General features: G+C 33.5%; 3 protein-coding genes and 1 pseudogene across 5 annotated transcripts; 2 read left to right on the top strand and 2 right to left on the bottom strand.

The window, feature by feature from the left end:
* Window positions 1-896: 896 nt before the first annotated feature.
* Window positions 897-3,765, bottom strand: LOC109504599 (putative nuclease HARBI1; annotated as a pseudogene).
* A 4,076-nt stretch (window positions 3,766-7,841) lies between these two features.
* LOC112588805 (histone-lysine N-methyltransferase SETMAR-like) lies at window positions 7,842-9,217 on the top strand. The gene is made up of 2 exons (XM_025299933.1): window positions 7,842-8,391; window positions 9,120-9,217. Exons 1-2 carry the CDS (start codon window positions 7,842-7,844, stop codon window positions 9,215-9,217), a joined length of 648 nt encoding a protein of 215 aa, XP_025155718.1.
* Window positions 9,218-11,270: 2,053 nt separating this feature from the next.
* Window positions 11,271-14,261, top strand: LOC105186169 (uncharacterized). Its single transcript, XM_011146203.3, has 5 exons — window positions 11,271-11,599; window positions 11,917-12,456; window positions 12,766-12,854; window positions 13,125-13,349; window positions 13,786-14,261. The coding sequence occupies exons 1-5, from the start codon at window positions 11,474-11,476 to the stop codon at window positions 13,955-13,957; spliced, it is 1,152 nt and encodes a 383-aa protein (XP_011144505.1). The 5' UTR covers window positions 11,271-11,473; the 3' UTR covers window positions 13,958-14,261.
* On the bottom strand, window positions 14,093-19,376 carry Rpb7 (DNA-directed RNA polymerase II subunit RPB7). 3 transcript variants are annotated; one of them, XM_025299918.1, is made up of 9 exons: window positions 19,351-19,376; window positions 18,569-18,622; window positions 18,216-18,325; window positions 17,998-18,157; window positions 17,825-17,875; window positions 16,021-16,086; window positions 15,892-15,963; window positions 15,764-15,797; window positions 14,093-14,254 (listed from the first exon to the last, which is right to left on the bottom strand). In XM_025299918.1, exons 2-9 carry the CDS (start codon window positions 18,578-18,580, stop codon window positions 14,226-14,228), a joined length of 534 nt encoding a protein of 177 aa, XP_025155703.1. In that variant the 5' UTR covers window positions 18,581-18,622; window positions 19,351-19,376; the 3' UTR covers window positions 14,093-14,225. The 3 variants fall into 3 exon arrangements, with proteins under 3 accessions (XP_025155703.1, XP_025155701.1, XP_025155702.1); XM_025299916.1 differs by lacking the exon at window positions 19,351-19,376 and adding an exon at window positions 18,722-18,834; XM_025299917.1 differs by lacking the exon at window positions 19,351-19,376 and adding an exon at window positions 18,722-18,821 and having other exon boundaries at window positions 18,569-18,617.
* Between the last annotated feature and the right edge of the window lie 5,702 nt (window positions 19,377-25,078).

The following is a 25,078-nucleotide window of genomic DNA, read 5'->3' on the forward strand; positions in this document are numbered from 1 at the left end:
GATGTAAACTCAACTTTTGACTTTTTTTCCTTTTCTTTATTGTTGGGATTGTTGCATAACTATCATTATTTTCACTATATGCAACATTTGGTGCATTTTCTTTGTCAGAATTGTTTGATGAATCATTATTTGTGATATTTAGGCTTCTTGCGTGATGTATACTTTCCACGTTTTCATCAAGAAATTCTACTTCCTCGATTTCAGCATTTGTCTACAAATAAAGCACTTTAGTAAATTAAACATAGTTTCTATTGTAACATATCTTACAATAAATAACCTCCCTAATAACCAAATCTGTCCGAAACAGATTTTGCCAGACGCCTGCTGCAGGAGTTGATGACAAACTGATGTCAAAATTAATACAGATTCTGCAATATCAGATGATGTCGGCAGAATGCCAGCAGCATTGAGACAAAATCTGATACAGAAGTTTGATATCAGATTGACGTCAACATTTGAATAGATTCTGTTAAGCAGCCTGACAGCAGATTGACGATAGAAAGGAAACAGATCCTGCCGTACGTAGTCTGACGGCAGACTGGTGACAGAAATACAACAGATTCTGCCATATTCATTTTTACATCCCTCCTCCCCCCTTCCCATTCAGTCATGCACATTACGTGAAAGTATGTGCATGACTGAAGTGGAGTGGAGCCATCCCCAACTAGACATCCACTCCCCTTTTTTCCTGACCCTACCGACGTACGGGGAGGGCGGGCGGGCTCACTCACCCCACTCACCACCACCCCCTCCCCGGCGTGTCCAGAGTCGGGCTCGAGGCGGCCGAGGGGGTGGCCTCCGGTTGACCGGTGGCCGCTCCTCCTCGGCCGAATCTACCTCGGGCCCACTGCCGATCCCCCCCCCCTCCTCCCGGGGAGCGCCGACACCCGCGCCGCCTACCGCGACTCTATATAGATATTATGCAAAACAGCACAACTGTTTATAATTTTGATTGCCACTTCAGGTGCATAATATAATATTCTATGTTTCAACAAACAACGAAATCACATTTTCAACAACCCGTTGCACTTTTCTATTAAACTTCGACAAGATATTTGTCTCTTGTTGTATCTGTCCTCTGGACTATCTATTTCTGCATTTGCAACTGGAGTGAATAACCAACGACGTAAAGGGTAACCTGGGTCACCTAAAACAAAGCTGGAAACTAAGTTCCCTTTTCAGCCGGATTTCAAGCGGTGACACCCACCGTTCACCTTCCACCGCTCCGTGCTCAGGACGGATCAGCACTAATCGCTTTAAAATACATATGTTTATGTGTTTTATACACACATACATATATATATATTTTTTAAAGCGATTATTAAGGGAGGAAAAAATTATAATTATAATAAAACACGAGGTTACGCTCCAGCTGACATCTTACGTAGCGACGGGCCTAAGCGATCCGCGATCGTCGCCTCGGCCGCTGAGCGCGGAGCGGTGGAAGGGGAACGGTGGGTGTCACCGCTTGAAACCCGACCGAAAAGAGCACTTAGTCTCCAGTTCTGACCTAAAGCATTGTTGGTTAACAATATATTTTAAAATTTTAATTATTATATATTAATGTACATATAGTTCAAAGCGCAAATAAAATTTGTAGATATTAATAATATATTATGCATATGTGTAATATTAATACGGTCGACTTACCCAGAAAAAAGATTGACATATTTGGCCATAGTGTATGAATTCTTTCCATTCCCATTTTTACGTTAGAATTATTCCAAATATAAGAATCATGTGTGCTCCCAGGATATCGCGAATTAACATTTAAAATCTTTAAACGCCAATCGCGTACCTATTAAAATATTGTGTGTAATATTTATATACAAATAAAACCCATAACAATAATATGTAAAGAGATATTACATATACTTACTAGCTGCACATTTATAGAATGGTATCCCTTTCGGTTAATATATTGTTGTGTCCACACCTTTGGGGAACGTATTGTTCCCACGCTCTTGGGAGAAGACTGTGAAGAAGGCATATAGAGAATGTTTGACAGCTGTTATCGTTGTCAAGGAGTTTGTTTACTAACAACTAAAATATAGAGTCGCTCTAGTCCTGTCACAGCGTACGGACGTAAAGCGAATTCGTGCGATTATTTTGAGATTGATTAAGATCCGTTTTTCTTGGCTGTAAATAAAGCTTTTCTCGTTTAGTTTATCCCGAGTTATTTCTTTCACGCGCGGGCACAACAATATAAATGTTCAACATTAACGTCACCGTGACTTTGTGGTGGGAAAATAGCAACGTGAGTGTAATCTATGCATCCAATTACTCTAGGAAATTTGTGCTTCTCATGAAATCTGGAAATATATTAACATTATACACATTACATCCCTGTCTGGGATATATTACGATGTACAAATTTAAATACTAACTTTTGTCGTGCATATTTTAATTCATTTTAATTTAGTAAGTACTAGATAAAATTTACCAGTACTTAATAAAGTACTGGGAAATTTTATCCATCTATTATTCATTATATTCTGCTGATTTAATGCATGTATTACTTCATGAATGCATCTGGATACAGATGCTTGACTTATCGCAAGATATAAATTGTGTCCAATACTTGTTTAATAGTTACCATTTGCAAAAAAGTGTAGCGCTGTTAATACCTAAAAACAGAAAATTTACATTTCAGTAATACACGTCCCAGTAAGCACTAACAGTAATATTATCAGTGTTATAAAGTATATCGTAAGTTCTATTCAATAATATAAAGGTATCCATACAGCACAAGGTATTTTAAGAACGTCCTGAGAACGAAGAAGCATACACAGCAACGTATTTTAGACGTCTCTTAGATATCTCCACATAGCAGAAAACATTTTACACCAATATTAACTTTAATATAGAAAGATCATTGTAATGTTACGCTTGTAAACATGATGGCAATGTTTTTATGACCTTAGCATTACTTCTTGATACAATTATGGATGCGATTAATTAAATGCTGCGAGTGCTTCGAGACGCCCGAAGGAAAGTCAGGATTGGTCCGTACACCACTTTGGAAGAGTTTGCAGTGTGTAATGGATCATGCCCATTATATTATGCCAATGTTTTAATAACATTGACGTTAATGTTTTAATAATATTAAAATGTTACTAAAACATTGGCGTAATATAATATTGTACAAAGAAATAACCCAGCAAACACAGAATATAACTGTTATATAACATAGGAGTAACATGTAATATAATATATGTTATACTCTAGTTATATTGAGGTTATATAATTTGGTTTCATAGTTGTAATATAATTATGTTATATATTTGTTACACTGTTCTGTTATAAGCTACCCTGGTAGCAGACTGACGTCAAATGACGTACTAATGACGTCTTAATGACGTCTCTAACGTCATTAAGACGTCATTAGTACGTCATTTGACGTCAGTCTGCTATCTGGGTAGAGATAATATAATAATATAACATTAAAGTTAATTTTGGTGTAATATATTTGTGCTATGTTGGTCTGTACTGTTCAACTAAGCCAAGTAAAGATAAATATATGAACATTTGTACATACTTTTATTTTAGTGTCCAGCATAGATTTTCGTTGTTTTTGTTTCATATATGGCGATAAATCTCTTATTAACATAAGCACTAATGTTTTGTTAACCTGAATAATTTAATAAATTTTTCATCGCTTATATTAAAAGCTTCGGCTGCCACATTTTTTATACAATATCTTCTAATATTTAAATGTTCATGTCCAGCTTCTTGAGCAACTACAAAATTATTCATTATATTCATAATTATGTTCGTATTCCTTATTATTACTGTATTACTTCTTACTACTTTGTACTATTGCTTCATTAAAAGTCACTCGTAAAAGTCTTCGTAAGTGAAAAACGACTACCTCAGACTACTCGTTGCATTATGTACGTAAATTTGTATATACATTTTAATACATATACTCTGGAAAAGTTAGAGAATAGATTTTGACGTGCGAACATTCGTAACTTGGAATTTGCATATACGTTTCTCTCAAACGTAAGTTAGAGAATCGGGCCCCAGAAATCATTGAGCAAATACATGTTATTGTTTCTGAAGATCCAAATGTGACTATGCGTGAAATTGCTCATACCATAGGAATTTCAAATGAATAGGTACGACATATTTTGCATAAAGAATTACAAATAAAAAAGGTGCTTGAAAAAGTGGTGCCGCATACGTTAACAATTCAACAAAAACTCGTTCGAAAGCAAATTTCTGAAAGCGTCATTTGGATCGTTTTAAGAAGAATAAAATCGATTTTGTGCATCGTTTTATAACTATAGATGAGACTTGGATCTATCACTATGATCCTAAATTGAAACAGGAACGTTTACAGTGGACTGAAGCTGGATGTTCCGTTGCAAAGCAAACAAAGCATGAAAGATCGGCAAAAAAGGTTTTGGCATCAGTTTTTTGGGATGCTAAAGGGATTTTATTAATTGACTATCTGGAAAAAGGTAAAACAATTAACTCTGAATATTATTGTAACCTTTTGGATTAATTGGACGCAAAAATTCGTGAGAAAAGACCTGGTTTGCAGCACAAACAAATCATTTTTCACCAAGCAACGCACCTGCTCACAAAAGTGTTTTGTCAATGTCTAAATTCAATGAATTGAAGTACAAATTGCTTGATCATCCACTGTATTCGCCAGATTTGGCATCCAGCGACTTTTATCTGTTCCGAAACCTGAAACAAGTCCTCCGTGGAAAGCAGTTTTTGTCGAATGAAGAAGCTATAGCAGCCGTAGAGGCATATTTCGCAGACCTTCCAGAAACACACTTCCGCGATGGAATAAAATTATTGGAGAGCCATTGGGCCAAGTGTATTGAAGAATAAAATCATTTGTAGAATTAGATATTCTTTATTTCAGTTTCGCTCCGCGAACTTTTTACGCAACCTGTATATATACGAGGGCGGTCCGATAAGTACTTAGCCTCACCGCCCGATGGTGCCACTATCGCAAGAGAAATTTACTATCGTGTAGTACATTCTCGTAGACGACTACTGTCGAAATTTCAGCCGAATCGGACTCGTAGTTTTGTTTTGACCGCGTGTGGAAGCGGGCGTGTCCGCGGATTTTAGAAAAATGGAAAAAGAGCAATATCGGTCGGTGATTCAATTCTTGTTTTTGGAAGGGACATCGCGCAGCGAAATCAAAGAGCGCTTGGATGCTGTGTACGGTGACTCTTCTCCTTCGATGGCGACCGTCAAAAATTGGTTTAACGAGTTTCAACATGGTCGCACGTCGGTTTTTGATGAGCCACGCCCAGGTGCCCCGAAAACGGCTACCACGGAGGATAACATGACAAAAATCCACGATCTCGTATTGGCAGACCGCCGATTGAAGGTGCGCGAGATAGCTGAGACAGTAGGCATCTCAAAAGACCGCGTGGGTCATATCCTGCATGAAATTTTGGGCATGAGAAAGCTGTCGGCGCGATGGGTGCCGCGTTTGCTCACTCCGGACAACAAGCGAAACCGTGAGACCACTTCAGAGCAGTGTTTGACGCTGTTTAAGCGCAATCCGAAGGAGTTTCTGCGTCGTTTCGTGACCGTCGACGAAACATGGATCCACTGGTACACACCAGAGACCAAGGAACAGTCGAAACAGTGGACTTCACCCGGCGAACGTGCTCCGAAGAAGGCGAAGACTGTCCTATCGGCCGGAAAGGTGATGGCCACCGTTTTCTGGGATTCACAAGGTGTGATCTACATCGACTACCTGGAGAAGGGCAAAACGGTCACAGGGCTGTCACTATGCCGAATTATTGGGCCGATTCGACGCCGAATTGCAGAAAAAACGGCCCCATTTGGCGAAGAAAAAAGTGCTCTTCCACCATGACGACAACGCACCGGCTCATACCTCCGCCCTCGCCACGGTCAAATTGGTCGAATTGGGCTACGAACTGCTGCCCCATCCACCGTATTCTCCAGATTTGGCCCCGTGCGACTTTTGTTTCCAAACTTGAAAAAGTCACTCGCCGGGCAGAAATTTGAGTCGAATGAGGAGGTCATCGCCGCCACGGAGGCCTACTTTGCAGACCTCGAGAAAACGTATTTTTCAGACGGGTTAAAGAAGTTGGAGCATCGCTGGGTCAAGTGTATCGAGCTAAAAGGAGACTATGTTGAGAAATAAATCGCCACTTTTCCAAAATTTTCGTTTTTCTTTTGTAGGCTAAGTACTTATCGGACCACCCTCGTATATTATAAGCGACTATACGCGAAGATACGGGACAACAACAGATAATTGTTAACTGTTAACTCCTACAAGTAACTGTAGGAACGATTAAAATTGTTGTAATATTAGAAGTTTATTAATGAATTTATTTTTATTTCTTATATTTCAGGACCAATTTTGTAAATATATATACAGGATGCTAAATACTTCGTAATTTGTCATCACATTCGCAGTTGCAAACACCAAGTGCTTTTTTTCTCTCGGTGCCTTAATTGATCCGAAAAATGCGTGTTGAATCTTGAGATCGTTTTAGGTCTGGCCAACTTTCTGAACGACGTTGAGTTTATGTTGCAAAGACGGTTATCGATTTTCTGGCGATTCTGCTGGAGCATCGTCACTCCGGCCATTATTCTTATCATCTTCATACACACATAAATCCTTCTATCCTGTATGGGCTTACAGTGAGTCATCTATTAATACTTAGATAAAAAGGGAAAAGCCTATTAAAGCTGTTAATGTGTCTTTTCCGCTACAGTCATAGGTTAGATTTTGTTCTCCGTTGCCGATTTTGTAAATATATATACAGGGTGCTAAATTTCAAACGTAACAGGTAAAAAATCTCGAAAACCATGAAAGATATTAAAAAAAGCTAAAACACGTGTTCCATGATTTCGAAGGGGAAAGAGAATGGCATTATCAATTTTTTATTTCGAGGGCATTCTCAAAGTCAGTTGAAGGACAACTTAATTTTTTTAAATAGGAAGCCCAATTTTTTATTATATTTTCATTTTTTATCAATTAATTTTAATAACTTTTGTCTGAAACATTTTTTTATTTACCTAATACTTTTTGAAATATTTAATATTTAAGGAAAACTTGCTAACTTTTCCAACATTTAACTTACGATATTTCGTTAACTATTCGTCAAAAGAAAAAATAGTATTAGACTTTTTTACTTTATTTACTATCAAGAATATATTATTATAAAAGTGCCCTAACTTTTGTTAATTTACAGACCTTTGGAAATTTCAGAATTATTACATTAACAAAAGTTAGGACATTATTATAGTAGTATATTCTTGATAGTAAATAAAGTAAAAAAGTTTAATACTATTTTTTCTGTCGACGAATAGTTAGCGAGATATCGTAAGTTAAATGTTGAAAAAGTTACCAAGTTTTCCTTAAACATTTCTAAAAAATATTAGGCAAATAAAAAATGTTTCAGACAAAAGTCGTTAAAATTAATTGGTAGAAAAAGAAGATATAATAAAAAATTGGGCTTCCAACTTAAAAAAATTAAGTTGACCTTCAACCAACTTTAAAAATGCCTTCCAAATAAAAAACTGATAATGCCATTCTCTTTCTCCTTCGAAATCATGGAACACGTGTTTTAGCTTTTTTTAATATCTTTCATAGTTTTTGAGATTTCTTACCTGTTACGTTTGAAATTTAGCACCCTACATATATTGGGTTAAATAAAAAGTTTTGAGCGTTTTCCGCTAGATGGCTTTAGTGAGGTCATATCTCACGATGCGTATACGTCGCATCTGGTCATTCTATACTGCGACTTAAAGATGACATAACGCTTTAAAAAAAGTTCTTTGACAGTTTTGTGTTTGGTGAAGCCAGTTGTGTGTTAGAGCGTTCCAAAATGGAGGTAAAAAAAGAGAAAATTCGATATATTCTTCAGTACCACTACGACCAAAGGGAACAAGCGGATCAGGCGGCCAAAAAAATTTGTGCTGTTTATGGACCCAATACAGTATCGAATGCAACAGCAAAGCGGTGGTTCCAACGATTCCGTTCTGGTAATATGGACGTCGAAGATGAGACACGCTCTGGTAGGCCAATCGTCGAAAATGTCGATAAAATCATGGAAATCGTCGAGTCGGACCGGCATGCGAGCTTTTATTCCATTGCTCAGGAACTGAAGATTAGCCAGAAAACCGTTTGGAACCATTTACATAAGGCTGGTCTCAAGAAGCTCGATGTATGGGTGCCACACGAATTGACGCAAAAGAACCTTTTAGACCGAATTCATGCCTGCGATTCTTTGCTGAAGTGTAACGAAATCGACCCATTTTTTAAGCGGGTGGTGACTGGCGATGAAAAATGGGTCACATACGAGAACAACAGGCGAAAAAGATTGTGGTCCAAGCGCGGTGAGCCGGTCCAAACGATCGCCAAGCCCGGCCAAGAAGGTTTTACTGTGTTTGGTGGGATTGGAAGGGAATCATCCACTATGAGCTGCTCCCATCGGGCCAATCACTCAATTCGGACCTACACTGTCAACAACTGACCAGATTGAAGCAGGCGATCGACGAGAAGCGGCCAGAATTGGCCAATAGGAAGGTGTTGTGTTCCATCAAGACAATGCCAGGCTGCACACATCTTTGACGACGCGCCAGAAGCTCCGAGAGCTTGGATGGGAGGTTATATCGCACCCACCGTAGCCCAGACTTGGCTCCAAGCGATTATCACCTTTTCAAGCATTTGCAAAATTTTCTTGATGGTACAAAACTGGCCTCAAGAGAGGCTTGTGAAAATGAATTGGTCAAGTTTTTTACCAATAAGGACGAGGACTTCTTCAATCGCGGAATTATGAAATTGCTTTCAAAATGGACAAAAGTTATCGAACAAAACGGCGCATATTTGATCTAAATCCGATAATCCTAACTTTGTTAATTTCATCGTCGAAATAAAGAGAAAAAACGCTCAGAACTTTTTACTTCACCCAATATATTTACAAAATCGGTCCTGAAATATAAGAAATAAAAATAAATTCATTAATAAACTTCTAATATTACAACAACTTTAATTGGTTCCTACAGTTACTTGTAGCAGTTAACAGTTAACAGTTACCTGTTGTTGTCCCGTACAGTCGCTTATAATATATATATGTGTTAATAATCAAAACCCTGCTTTATAGTGACGTTAGAAATAATACAAGGAATACGGCTGAACAATTTGATGGTGATATATTACATTAACGAAGCAATATTTCTCATGTTCCAAAATTGTACGTGACATGCTGCAATGCTCGGTACAGTCTTTTATATACGATAAATGTTAGGCGGCCTGATTGCGAAATCTGGCTTTGTAGAGACCTCGGGGATAGATCGAGGAATATGTTATAACAATTTGGTGCTGATATATGACAGCAATGAGGAAAAATATTTTTTCTTATAATATGGTATTTCGCAGGACTCGCTGCGATGTTTCGTACGACGCACACTTTATTAATATATGATACATTTTTGACGACCGGAATGCAAAATTTGATAGGGACCTGGATAATAGTTCAAGGAATATTCATCAATATCAATTTGGCGGTTATATATATCGCCAACGAGGCGAAATATCTCTTCTTGTGAAATTGAATTCGCGTGATCCACCTTGACGCTTGATGCATCTTTATTTATTTATAATAAAAGTTAGATAGCCCGATTGCAAAATCTGGCTTTGTGAGGATCTTGGGAATAGTTTTAGAGATATGCTATAACAATATGATGATGATATATTACATCAGTGAAGTAATATATCTCATTTTGTAAAATGATATTGTATGCGATCCGCTCCGACGCTTCATACATCTTTATTTATTTATGACACATTTTTCACGGCCTGACTGCAAAATCTGGCTCTGTAGGTTTCTCGGGGTTAGTTCAAAGAAGATGCTATAACAATTTGGCGGTAAAACATATCGTCAACGAGGTGAAATTTTGCATCTCCTACAATGATTTTTCGACTGATTCGCTCCAACGCCTGGTACGACGGATGGCTTTATTTATATATTATAAATTTTTGACGACTAGATTGCAAAATCTGGCTTTATATCGATCTCGGAAATAGTACGAAGAAGATGCTGCAACAACTTGATAATAATACGTATCGTTAAAGAGATGAAATATTGCATCTCGTAAAATGATATTTCGAGTAACTCGCAGCGATGCTTGATACGGTGGATGCTTTATTAATATACGATAAATTTTTGACGGCCGGATTGCAAAATTTGGCTCTGTAGGGACCTCGATAATAGTTCAAGGAATATTCCATATCAATTTAGTGGTTACATATATCGTCAACATGGCAAAATATCTTATGTTTTAAAGTGGAAGCTGGAAGGTATTCATACACATACACACGGCAATACTTATGCACTGCTCATATATACGTTAATCCTAATGCATTGCTCGTGCGAACGCAAGGCAGAAAGGTTAGGTCATATAGACTGCACTATAGTGCAACTGGGCTACACATTCCGTGTTATCTACACTTACAAATTTTGCCACGCATATATCATATTTGCTTATCAAACATACATGGACATCTTCCTTATACTAATATCTAGGGTCGTACAGAGCCCGATTTTGCATTTAGGTTCTTGAAAATTTGTAATAAATGAAAATATAGGTTCGTGCTGCACCGCGGGATGAACGTTCATTCAAATTATTTAATCGATTTTTATTTCGACTTTTTTTTTCCAAAAAACGCTTTGTACGACCCTGCGGACGTTTCTCCTGATTGCAAATATCATATATATAAGGTGATTCTCTCCGTATTTTGTTCATGATTTGTAGTATAATTTTGCCTAGTTCGCAGGTCTACGCGAGAGGTCTCTAGTGTGGCTCCTGCAGACCCTTAATAATTAAAAAATTAAGAATTAATTTACTATTACTATATACAGGAGCACTCATAAATGTTTTTGAACGCATTTTAAAACATTTCATAATACAAATAATTTAATATAAACACTTTAAAAAATTGATTAACTTTTGATTTCTTGGTCCAGAAATAATTAATTACTATTATTTCAAAGATTCACAAATTGTTTTAATTGCAGTTGAATCCTTTTTAAACATGATGCAAATTATTGCATACCGATATTTTGTAAAATTTATTATTTTCTTTATAATTTCATATAAATAGAAAAATTACGGGCAATCTTCTTGTCTATGATTGCATAGATAATTATAATGTTAATTAATATTATAATTTTTTAGAATGTTTTAGCAGAGAACCCACACAAAAGCACCCTTTTCTTTACTAATTTGGCACTTCATTGGGACCGTATTCCAATACGCATGTGTGGAAAAGCGTTCTTGCCAGTCTTTGCTAGCAACACTGTGCGGCAGCCTGACCACGCTGCACAGTAAAGAACACATGCTATGAATGACGTAGATATAGCAACGTACATGTAAAAGCACAGTGTGATTATTTATATTATAAGCTATCGACAGCGATGTTGTTAATGTTAATCTGAACGACATATCCTCCCACAACATGTCTCTGTGCTTTCGCGCTTTACCCAGCAGACTATCGTCGCTTGTTAGCAGCCGTAAATCGTTGTCGAAGCTTGACCGTTATCAATTGCGAAAAAACACAGAGTCGTCCGCCTTTTTGAAGCAGGTAAATTGTGATTCGCCAATTATGGCAGATTCAATGGCAAAATCAATTTGGCAAATTTTGCCCAATCACTTTTGAAACTTATTTTGTACTATAATGTATCGAATAATGTTACAATGCTGTTAACAAAGCTATTCTAACCTCTAATCTATACTTACATAATTGCACGCTTCTAACCTTCTTTAATCAGGTTGAACTGTTATCAATTTGCATAATTTGGATTCTAATAATATTTTGTATTGCAATTAATAAACTTTTAAATTTAAATATGCTAAATCATTATTATACTGTCAAGATTAATTATTTTTGTAAAATTATAGTTTTTGAATACACAAAGAATACCCATAAGAACCTCTGCTACAAGCAAGACACTGATACCTGCTGTGGATTATGTATTACATCAAAATTTATTACCTGCCTCTCTTGACACTTGCTGTCAATGGAACAAGAGGTCAATTGGTCATCGGTTATATCGATATGACAATGAACGGAGAAGTATAATATGTTGGTCGCAAATGCGCAGGTCACAAAGGTTGCAAAGGCTAAGTGTTATCGCCAAAAACAGGAAACATATACCAATAGAAATCATATTGGATGATGTTACAGTATTTGAGATACAAAGTGTTATAGGCAAAGCTAAAAATAATTCATTTCTAGATAATAGTAGAGTAGTTGTACCTATTTTGGAAGATCTTTGTAGTAGTCTAAAATTGAATACCAAAAGCAACATATTATTCATGGATGATGTGACTGCTTTAAAAACGAATCAGCAACAATCATTATCATCACCACCACAAGATAATGAGGGTAAACCAACACAGGAACAACTGCAATGTGTACTCGATTGTCTTAGTCAAGATGTATGTTATGTGACATATGAAGTGTTCTTGAATTGTTGTCTTTTTCTTTTACACATATTTTTAAAATAAAATCTTTTTTAAAGAGAAAGTACAATAATTCTGGAACACTAGTACATGTCAAGTCTATTCTTTGTAGCTGAACTGGTTATGTTAGTTTTTCCTTAGTTAGTAATTTCCTTTCCTTTTTTTTTATATGAAATCATAACTACATACCTCTTCCTTTTTAAATTCGAAAAATATGCATTAGTTCAGCTATAGATAACATTTGTTACTATATCAAATAGTTTCTTTTTATTGAATTGTTTGTAGTTACCAAAGTTGTTTGTGAAGACTCAAAACTATACAATATATAGTGAAGATATAATCTTCATCAATAATATAAGAGGAGCAACAACAAAGTGAGTTAATTATAACTTCTATATTTTATTTTTAAATAATAGATTCATATAATTGCAAGTACTGAACAGGATTTAGATTCAATAGCAGATATGCTGATATCTTTCTCTATACATGTGTGTATGTGTATGAATGCGTAACAAATCTTATACTGTATGATAAATTTCATTAATTTATAAAACTTAGAATTTTATTCAATATTTAATATATTTCTGTATATTAATAATATATGCATGTAATATTTTAATGGATGTAATATTTTAATGTTGTAGGGGGCTTCTGAATTATGTGAAGCAACTAGCACTTTTAAAGATGTTTGGTCACATAAAATTCGCATGTATCAAATTCGATATTGTAAAAATTACGATGCATACTGAAGATGCTACAGTGAGAGTCCGTTGGCGTATACGGGGTGTTTCAAACATAAGAATGCTCAGAGCACTTTGGAAGTATAAAATGTGGGATATAAATAAAGCTTTAGAAATGGATGCTGAAATGTAAGTTTAAATTCTGTTACATGCATATACAGTCATTTGAATGTCATTGATATCATGTATAAGCATTAATAGAATGTTGTTAAATGCTAAAAATTTGATTAAATGTTTGGTGCATATAATGCCATTCTATAATCTCATAGATAAAAAATAAAAATGAAAGAAAATTGTAGAATTCATAATAGGAATTTAATCTATAATGTGTATAAAAGCGTGTTTTTATATTATGGTATTAATCACAATAGTATTTTAGTATTATTACAGTAATATACCTTGAGATATGTACATTTATGGTATGTGCTATGAAATCAATTGAATATCTTTCTTTTTGAGTTCTGTCATTTGGAAAAAGATCGTTTAAACTTTTATTTTCTTAAACTAATATTTATATATTAATCTATTTACTTCATAAATTAAAAGAAAATTATAATAATTTCAGGTGGTATGACGGCTTTTCTACCTTCTATGTGAATAGTGAAGGAAAAATTTATAAGCATGTTGCAGATAAAGTAATGCCTGATCAAGATGTGGCGGAAAAAAAAGATAACCTGCGTATTGCACCAAAATTAGCACTATTCACAGGTTTGACAGACGTGTTCAACGATAATTAATGTTTTTTCAAGTTAAACACTAAATTAAAATTGCACCGATTAGAATAAATGATTCGATGAAGACGAGACAATTTACAGAAATATATATGTGAGAAGAAATGGCTTCCTCATGTATCAATGATTCCTATGTAATGTGTTTTATTGCGAATTTATCAGTACAGCAAGCAAAAAGAGATTAACAGTGCAAACAAATATGAATTAAAAGAATGTATATTGCTAATGTATTTTTTGTATAATTATAAACTACTTGCATCCATTTGTTTACCAATCAGAATAAAAGTTTGCATAGATATTTCTCTGTAAAGAAATGTAATGATTATAATATATTATTCACAAATGTTAAAAAATGCATATCATAATAATGAACCTTATACTTTGAGATATATCCGTAACGTATACGTGCAATTAGATTAACATTTTTAATTAATATTTTTAAATTTTTATTCGCTATCTGAATCGGATGTCTGGATGTCAAATTCGAATGAACGTTGAAGTCCTGTTATGTACTCTGATTATGTACACATGTGTATACATAAATATGTAGCATATCTTATATTCGATAGAATTATTTTAAATTAATATTTTTAAATTAATTAATATTTTCTAATCTTACATATTCTTGATTTATTATTGATTATTCAAAGAATGGAGGATGATATATCAAAACAATAATCTATTATTGTGGTAGTTTTATATTAATGTAAAGCTTTCACAGCAACAAATACGTGCATACTGCATTATATATACATTAATATTATAATTAGAATTATTTGTATATTTACACACAGCCTTATACATGAAATTGTAAATCGTATAAGTAATTCTATTTATAATGGTAACGCGTATATAATGCAATGTGTACGATATAGTTAATTAATGAAAAAAATGTAATACTTTTATCTCAGTAAGTTTTGCATCACATCTCGTATCTATTAGAAAAATATATCTTCTAAAAATTATTAAATAATTCTATCGAATATGAGATATGCTACATACTTATGTATACACATGTGTACGCAATCAGAGTACATAATAGGACTTCAACGTTCATTCGAATTTGACATCCAGACATCCGATTCAGATAGCGAATAAATGTGAGGCTTCAAATTTAAGTTATTTGAAGGATAGTTGAAGTATGGAATTTAAAGTTTGATCTCGGATCCAAGTTCGTAGCAAAATTGACTATGTAAGTAGGTTCGCAACCATCTCTAAATTCCTCTCGAAAATTTAATAATCAATCAATATTTTTTAACTATAATTTAACGATATAATTTAACGATTTAACCCGAGATATGTGATTGTGCACATTTATGTATTTAAATAATAATTATCTCAGTTAATTTTGTTATTAAATATTAATTTGTATACTTAAATAATTATCTCGATTAATTTTGTTATTAAATTGATCTATTTTGTATACAATCCAGATCCGGATGCGGTTTTGAATCTGAATCTCTTATTAGAGCCTGAACTTGAATCTCAATAACTAGATTATCCGAATACTGCGATTTTGAGATTTCATATCGAAATCGATTTCAGATATCTGGACACTTAATAAATATTAGAATATTTGGAACCCTATCATCTGATATAACTCATTAAACATAAATTTGATTTTTGTTACAAAATATACAATTTATTCTAACGATAATAAAAGATGCAGATATTAATTGCATACAAGACCTGCAAAAAGGAATGCACCATAAGTATGATAAACATATTCGGTAAATTAATTTAAAGAGTATTAAATCTCAAAATTCTAAAGAAATGTTTAAACTATAATTTTAGACATTAACATATTCTCACCCAGATAATCATCCATTAACGTTCCAATAGCAAACTAAAAAATGAATAATTAATATTATATAACTTCTAATATATAAATTAATATGTAAAAACTAAATAATTGTTTATTTTCTAAATTTAATACTAACAATTCCTGTAGCGTCGACTCTTGTACCTACAATTTTTAATCTGATTTCATCATCTGCTTGAATAATGACGTCCTGAAAAGGAATTCAACTTATAAATTTTATCATAAATTTTTTCATGACATAACTTACCTCTTCTTTTGATTTGTAACAAGCTGGGTTTACATTTGGACAAAACTGCATGTCCTCTGGAATTGACTATATATTTAAAAATTTAAGTTTGTAATTTATATATGTGCATATATATTACTATATATACTATATATACTATATATACTTGTATATATATTTTTCACTCAATTAATTTATAAACATTGTTTTTAATTATAATTTAAAGTTAATTTATAATGTTTTATATTGATACATATTTATTTGTTGAATAGCAAAAGTAGTTATTTATTAAGAACAATTTTTGAAAACTATAAAATTTTAATTTTCTCGTAACAAACATTTCATATTTTTGTAATTACATTTCTTCAATTAATATTACCTAAATCACCTTTCTTCTCCCTCACTCCTTTATTCAAAAAATTAATCAGAGAATACTATTATTCATTTGTACTTATTACTTTGTACTTTTAACTTGAGTAGCATACAGCGCTATTATACTGCGCCTGTTTAATTTTGAAAATACTAGCCCATTGTTATTAAGAAATATAACAATGTAATTGCACTGCTTGTTATTTATCATATATTTGCAACTACTTGTGTTACTCAAAAGCTAAGTTAAAATTTAGTTTCTAAACACATTTTTGTTTTTAATCATTTAGATTATATCATTTAGAATTTCATTTAATCATTTAGAAAATATAAGTATATAAGTGTTTATAGATAATTTTAGAGAAAACAATTAAGTTTAAATCAGCTAAACAATTCACAATTAAAAAAAATATATATAGGATATATATATTTAATAAGCATATATAGGAATAATATAGGAATAATATAGGAATTTATATAGGAATAACATGGTAATAATATGCTAATCATATAATGATAATCATGTTATCAATAATATGCTAATCATAGGAATTCACTAATTTTTTATAAATTTCATGTTATATAACAGCAGAAGACAAAAAATATTTTTATGTGCTTATTTGCATGTTTAGAGATTGAAATAATTTTTCTATAGTAACTAGAATACCGGAATTTCTAACCAATGTCAAAATTATCAAATATATGAAAGAATATCATGTACACTAGTTTCATGTTATTTCATATTCTTTACAATGATATATTTAAATTTTTCAAAAGTATCAAATTGTTATATCTCATTCCCTATATAATGTTTGCAAACTGTAACATGTTTCAAAAACAAAATTAGAAACATTATGAATAAGTTTTAATCTTTTTACCTTCTTTTGTCACTAATAATTATTCATTTCTCAGTTAAAACTAGTTCATTGAAATTATTTCATGGATATTTAAAAATTTACCTTAATTTTTTACCTTAATTTTTTAAGTCTGTTTTTCATTCATTTCTTCATATTTCAATTATTTTTTCATTACTATATTCATTACTATATTACTATATTCATTATTAGTTATATTGGGAATATATTCTGAATATATATTAGTGTATTACTGATTGCATTCAACAAGTAACATTTCTGAATTCATAATTCGAAATAAAAAATATTCTGGAAATTTCAAATATTGTAAAGATTATAAAATATGATGAAACTTTTACATACAATGAAACAATAAAAAAATATGTTCTTATATACTTTTTAGTTTCAATAATATTTATTGAAAATTAAATATTCAAATTATTTTCTAGAAGCTGTTTGAACAGTTAAACAAGTAGATGAATACATAAAAAATATTTTTTCTTTTATTTTTTCTGTTCTATAACATATCCAAAGTCCATCAAAATTTGTGAAAAGCACTTTCAATAATTTTTTAATGACTTATGTTTGATACAATTACTTACATGATGAGATATGAAACATGAAAGTGGTCCTATTTCAGCAAACATTCCAACCTATAAAAATAATGTATAAATAAAATACTAAGCTATAATTTAGGAATCAATTTTATATGTGTCAATATTCAAGATCTCTCTCTTTCTCTTTCTTTATGTTTATAAAGAACATCAAATCATACCTTATTTACTTGAGTAACAATTGCATCCAATACTTCACCCTTGAATGGCCTGAATACAATAGCTTTATATTTTACTGGATAAATTACAAAACCTTGTCCTGGTTGTATAATGCCAGCTCCTATATTATCAATTGTTGTGACAGCCACAACAAAACCATATCTAAAACATTGTAGTTTTAGAAACTAATATTCACGATACCAAAGTTTAAAATACTCACTTTCCTGTGCAGGTACCTTCTACTTCAGTATAGAGTTTTTGTTTTACTGTATCTAGTAATTGAGGGCCAAAATATCGAGGATGCAACAAAATCTCATGCTCCAGTGAAATCTGCTCATAATATTAAAGAAATAATTTTTTGTGCATATTTTTCAATTTCAATGATTATTACCTTCAATTATACTAAATTATTATTTTATACTGACAATTTAGTATAATGACATTTATATATAAATTATACAAATCTCATATATAAAAATAAAAAATAAATAGTTTAATATACTTAGAAAATTAAATAACTGTTAATTTTGTTTATATTAAAATTAATGTAGAAAAATATAAAAATCGACTTACGTGATAAAACATGTTTATATATATTAATTGGGAAAAATATTATTGGTATCTACACTATCAAAGAAGAATATATGAATTAAGCTAAATTCACGAAATAATATATTAATTAATGAAACTAAGAAAAAATATTAAATAAGCCAAAAAATCTTTTACTTGAATCAACACTACACACAGTAAGGTCGATTGCATACAGGACGCGGCCCACTTGCCGCGCAGCGGAGTTGGCCAGAGAATATTCATATGGTCTGTTCTTTTTAGCTGCATTACTGAACAGGTGAAATAAGTTAAAGTGAGAAAAAATATAGTTGTCTCTCATTCTAACTTATTGCACTAGTTCCGCAGTGCAGCTAAAAAGAACAGACCAATAGACTGCGTTCCGAAATTCACTGCCAGTACTGAAAATATATAGTTTGTGTCACGTATACTATAGAATTTCAGTGTTGACAGTGAATATCGGAACGCAGCCATAAGGCAAGAGCACAGTACCGCGATTCTGTAACTCGTTATTGGAGTTAACGACAGTTTCGTTATTGTTGCGCAGCTTTTCTACGGTATACAAAAGCTGCGCAACGATAACGAAAGTGTCGTTAACTCCAATAACGAGTTACAGAATCGCGGTACAGTGATGGTACTACGGAATTTTATATTCATTCATTCAATATATGGCTCTGAGTAGAGTTATTAAACTCCTTCTCTTACGCCAATCACAACGATTTTGGAAATAAAAGAGAAACAAGGACAACGCGTACGCAGTCCCTAAGATAAAAAATATGCGTAGTTACGGGAACCATAACCAACTGCCGCGGAGGCGAACAAATGACTACGGAATTTATAGACCAGAGAGAAACTTGAGAGCGGTCACCGGGCGAAAGCATATGTCTGTCCTGATACGCCCTCTGAGAAAATAGACGTCAACTAACTCCGTATCGATGCTCGGTAACGATACGAGGTTTATGTCTGTGATTTGAGTCTGGTTAATAATGTCCGAGCTACTAAAACAGACTATAGTGAAAATGATATATATATATATATATACATGAGTAAAACCAGCGGCACACGGTGCTTGTTTTCATGCTGGATTGTTTGCTGGATGAAAATACTGCGTTCTGATTGGTACATTTCCGAAGATGGATGGAAATGCACCAATCAGAACGCAGTATTTTCATCCAGCAAGCAATCCAGCACAAAAACAAGCACCGTGTGCCGCTGGCTTAAGCTAAGACTCCATGCATGCGGTGAGCTGCGGCAAATGCTGCGGTGACCAATCAGGAGGGAGGCGCAAGTCCGGTTGCGGCAAGCTCCGGCATGCGTCTGTCTCCTGATTGGTCACCGCAGCCGTTTGCCGGAGCTCACCGCATGCATGGAGTCTTAGCTTTAGCTTTAGCTTAACAATTGATTCGCTTTGAGTTTGTCTCATCACTAGTGAACAGACCAACTTGGCTTATTTTCCATCATTTCTAGCTTTTTTAAATAACGCTTAACGTGCAAAAATTGCGGTTTAGCTGTTGACGTATTTTCTAGATTTTTTAAAAATTGAAACGGCGGATTTTTTCTCCAAAATAAATTAACTTTTTTTATTAAATTTGAATGAGATGTTATTAGGTGTGATTTATTGTTATTGAAAAGAGTTAATTATAATTAAATAATATATATTACTTTAACATTGCATGATTAAATTTATGTATGCTTGCACTAGACAGATTGCGTAACTGAAATGATTTGATTTGCTGACGCGGTTTGACACAAGTTAAGGTCATTCTACAATACGTGTCGTAAGTTGTAAGCCGTAAAAACTGACCAATTATAGCCGATTATTTTTGTAATAATCGACTGTGATTCGCCAATTCTTACGGCTTACAACTTACGACACGTATTGTAGAATGACCTTTACATATCTTACGTCGCATGGGAAAGCAGCATAAGGCCTAGAATACAATACATCGTATGTTGGAGTCAGATGTCGCAACTCAGTTGATGGTCCAATAAAGGTCATTCTACAATACGTGTCGTAAGTTGTAAGCCGTAAAAACTGACCAATTATAGCCGATTATTTTTGTAATGATCGACTGTGATTCGCCAATTCTTACGGCTTACAACTTACGACACGTATTGTAGAATGACCTTATAAGAGTTTGTTTTCCGGTAACGAGTTTTTCTCATTGGACTTAAGGCCATTCTACAATACGTGTCGTAAGTTTTTAGTCGTAAGAACTGACCAATTATAACCGATTATTTTTGTAATAATCGACTGTGATTCGCCAATTCTTACGGCTTACAACTTACGACACTTAGGCCTGATCTACAATACGTGTTGTAAGTTGTAAGCCGTAAGAATTGGCGAATCACAGTCGATTATTATAAAAATAATCAGCTATAATTGGTCAGTTCTTACGGCTTACAGCTTACAACACCTATTGTAGACCAGGCCGTATTGTACAATGACCTTATGAATGAATCCGACATCTGACTCCGACATACGACATATTGTGTTCCAGGCCTAAGGCCTGATCTACAATAGATGTAAGCTGTAAGCCGTAAGAATTGACCAATTATAGCCGATTATTTTTGTAATAATCGACTGTGATTCGCCAATTCTTACGGCTTACAACTTACGACACGTATTGTAGAATGACCTTAAAGGCTCGTCTACAATAGCTGTAAGAGTAAGGCTGTAAGGCTGTAACGTAAGCTGTCAGCGAATGAAAATATTTCATTTCATGTCTTGCAACCTTACAGCCTTATTCTTACAGCTAATGTAGACGAGCCTTAAGAGCTCTCGCAGGCCAGCGCGACGAGACACGCGACAAGCAACGCGCGATATTCAATGATCGTTCTGCTATTTTGATAATTGTACGCTTATTGGATATCACGCGTTGCATATCGCGTGTTGCGTTACGCTGGCTGTGAAAGCCTTAAGATTGTGAGGATACTGAACTATCTACATAATAGATAATAGGAAATAATAACACTTGATCATTTATTTGTGATGTACAAAGCTTATTTCTTAACTCATAAGTTTGACTTGAACGTAAGTATTATTACTTGTTTTAATATCTTTCTGCACTATTATTTTATATACCTTATATTATTGCTATTATTAACTTAAATTAATTTTGCTACATTTATGATATATGTAAATGCCACCACAATATAAACAAAAATTTCGTCTGGCTTGGTTAAAGTCAGATAAATTCAAAGACTTGCTCTTACCTATTGATGATGACCCAACAAGAGCAACATGTAAGTGGTGTAAATGCACTATTACTGCCAAATTGACTGACATTGATAACCATTCGAAAAGTAGAAAACATATAAGAGCATCAGCTCCATTTACTTCATCGTTTTGTCAAAAGAAGATTGATTTTCCTATAAGAAATAAGAAGACATCAGTTGCTAAAAGTAGATAATACCGCGTATATAATACTGCTTACAATAAAATGAAATATGAAAAAAAAAAAATATATATATATATATAAAAGCGATATTGTATCAATAATATAATATAATTATATTATTATGAATAAAATTAATCAACAATAAAACTAATTATGTATTTATTTTATTCCTTTTTTAAAAACATATGCACACGTATACATAGCGCGCGTGCACACATACACACACACATTTATTAATTTTAGCTTATTTCTGGGGTTTTTTGGAGAAGCATTTGACGGATTTTAAAATTCAGAGTTGGCAACACTGGAGCAGACACGCGACACAGGCACAAGTAATGCTGGAAATTCTTAGGCGCACGGTTGAGGCTTAAGCTAAGACTCCATGCATGCGGTGAACTGCGGCAAACGGTTGCGGTGACCAATCAGGAGGGAGGCGCAAATCCGGTTGCGGCAAGCTCCGGCATGCGTCTGTCTCCTGATTGGTCACCGCAGCCGTTTGCCGGAGCTCACCGCATGCATGGAGTCTTAGCTTTACCCCCACCACTCGATTTTCTGTTTTTTCATGCGCTTGGCGCGTGATTGAGCGAGATTGAGATAGCCCGTTTATGCTCGCCTTGTCGCACACTGAGCGAAACAGCTTACTCATGATCAGTGAAAGCAAATTTCAACCTAGCGGCTCCGCGACTCACGGTGGAAGGGGAAACGCGCAACGAAAGCCGCATCAGAGAGAAGCCTGAGAGCGGGCATGGCTGCATTTACACATGGATCTAAGAATCTATGGATGGAGCGCAAAGTAAGCTTTCAGGCAAAGGGGTTGGGAAATTTGCGGTAAGGGGAATGAGAGCACTCTCCTTCTTTATTCGCCTATTGTCTCTTTCTACAATAGGACACCGTCGGCTAATAATTTGACCGAAGCCAAGAATTTGACCGAAGATATCCGAAGCTTAAGATATATAGTCAATAAACATGTCAGAGAAATTCAGTTTCGAAGTTTTTTATGAAGCTTATTGTGAATGAAAATAAAGTTCTATGTTTTTTCTTTGACAATGCCGTTCTGCATAATTTCGGGCTGTACTAATCGGACCGATCCGAAAAGAAAAAGAGCCTTGCAGATCGAACTGGAATATTGTAGAAGAATTTCATTTCACAAGTACGTAATATTATTTGATTTTTAACTTTATTTCGTTTATAAACATTGTAAAACGTATTATTATATATAGTTAAATATTTATATAATATAGTAATATACTTTCTATGCTTAAAATTGTTGCATATTGTTAAGTTAGGTTATATTTTAGATTTCCTTAAGATTCACAAAAACGCTAAATTTGGTTAACACGTCTAGGACTGCATAGCTGGGATAACCATAAAACGGCAACTATTTGTTCTGAACATTTTGCAGACAGTGATTTTCAGAATTGGTGCACAAGTACGAATATGCAAAAGGCGAATCTTGAAGGACTCAGCCGTACCTTCGGCAAATACATGTAATAATTCGATGTAATAGTTTTGCATCGAATGCAAGAACTTATAGATCTGTGTAATATAAATATTGTTAATAGTGACTAATTATAAGTTTATTTTACATGAATAGAAAATACTCTAAATGGTTACATACAAATACTGTTTTATCTCGAAGTAGCTGTTATTGGTCATTATATAAGCATGTATATTGCCAAAACCTACAAGTTAGTAATTAGTTTCCTTATCAGCAATTAATTTAAATATTCAGATTAATTTATCATGTGAGAAAAATGCATCATCTGCTGACTTCCGAAACCAGGAGCCTCTGGAAAATCATCGCACTTATTTGATAAGGGTAATCGTGGAAACTTATATAAAAACTCGCATTTGTCATTTTCTTAAAGAATATAATATGAAAACAACTGAAAGACAATATTATAATAAGCTTACATTATTTAAGGGACAATAAATATATATATTAATATATACAATAATTATTGTTTTATTAATAAAAGACATTCAAATATATCCAAATATATGCACGTAATACTACAACAGTATTACTATAATATTGCTGTGATATGCAATATTACGTACTATATATCTTATATATAAGTATTATTATATATATATTATATATAAGTATTATTATTATATATATTATATATAAGTATTATTATATATATATTATATATAGTATAAGTTATATATAAGTATATATTAGTTATATTTAAAGTAAGTTTAGATGTTTAGTGTATGTTAATCTTAATTATGTTAAATATACATCTATATTTCATTAAATTAACGACTAGAAATAATTCAGATTACGTATCTTAATTCCGAAGTTAACGGATATAACATATATAAGTCTTTCGGAAATAATCGTGTGTGTGGCGGAAACACCCGACGGTGTCCTATTGTAGAAAGAGACAGCGCTATACTCCACCTTCCGCATTTTTCTCCTCCGATATGCTTAGTGCTCTGTCCATAGATTCTTAGGTCCATGCATTTACAGCGTTATGGAAAAGTTGGCTGATTCGAAGCGCCAACTGGGTCCATTTTTCATGGACATGAACTACTAAGCCAACGTCCACGATTTGTTGGTACTATTCCGTGCTATGTCCATAATTATTTGGTTCTGTTCTGTGCTATGTTCACGAGTGAGCTAGATTAGTTAGATAAAAACGAAGAATCGGTCTTTGTCTCACCATCAGCGAATAGACAATCGCGACGAAGCGAGCCAGCAGCGATGTATCGTAAGGCAGACCCCCCTTTCACCCCCTTGTTTTCCTTTCCACATTGTTTTATATTCATAATTCGGGAAGAAAATAATTTCGAGAGTTCGGATGATTTCTAGCAATGACGCGACAGAGATAACGCGCGGCCACATTAATTTGTCATGACTTTTATATTACTTATAATTACATAAACGCCCATATATGCAAATTATAGATAATTATTGCGCGTATATTTTAACATTGTACAGTATGATATATAATAATAACAACTTCATTTCTTGCACTAATTTTTTTAAGATCTTCGTTGAGGTCGTGAATTAATTTTTTTTTCACCAATCAGTTTTCTGCAAAAATTACGACTTTTTAAATAAAATATAAAATGTTTCTCTTCTCTTCTGTCCGAAGAGTTAATT

This window comes from Harpegnathos saltator, unplaced genomic scaffold (genome assembly GCF_003227715.2).
Source record: "Harpegnathos saltator strain DR-91 unplaced genomic scaffold, Hsal_v8.6 scaffold297, whole genome shotgun sequence".
Lineage (NCBI taxonomy): Eukaryota > Metazoa > Arthropoda > Insecta > Hymenoptera > Formicidae > Harpegnathos > Harpegnathos saltator.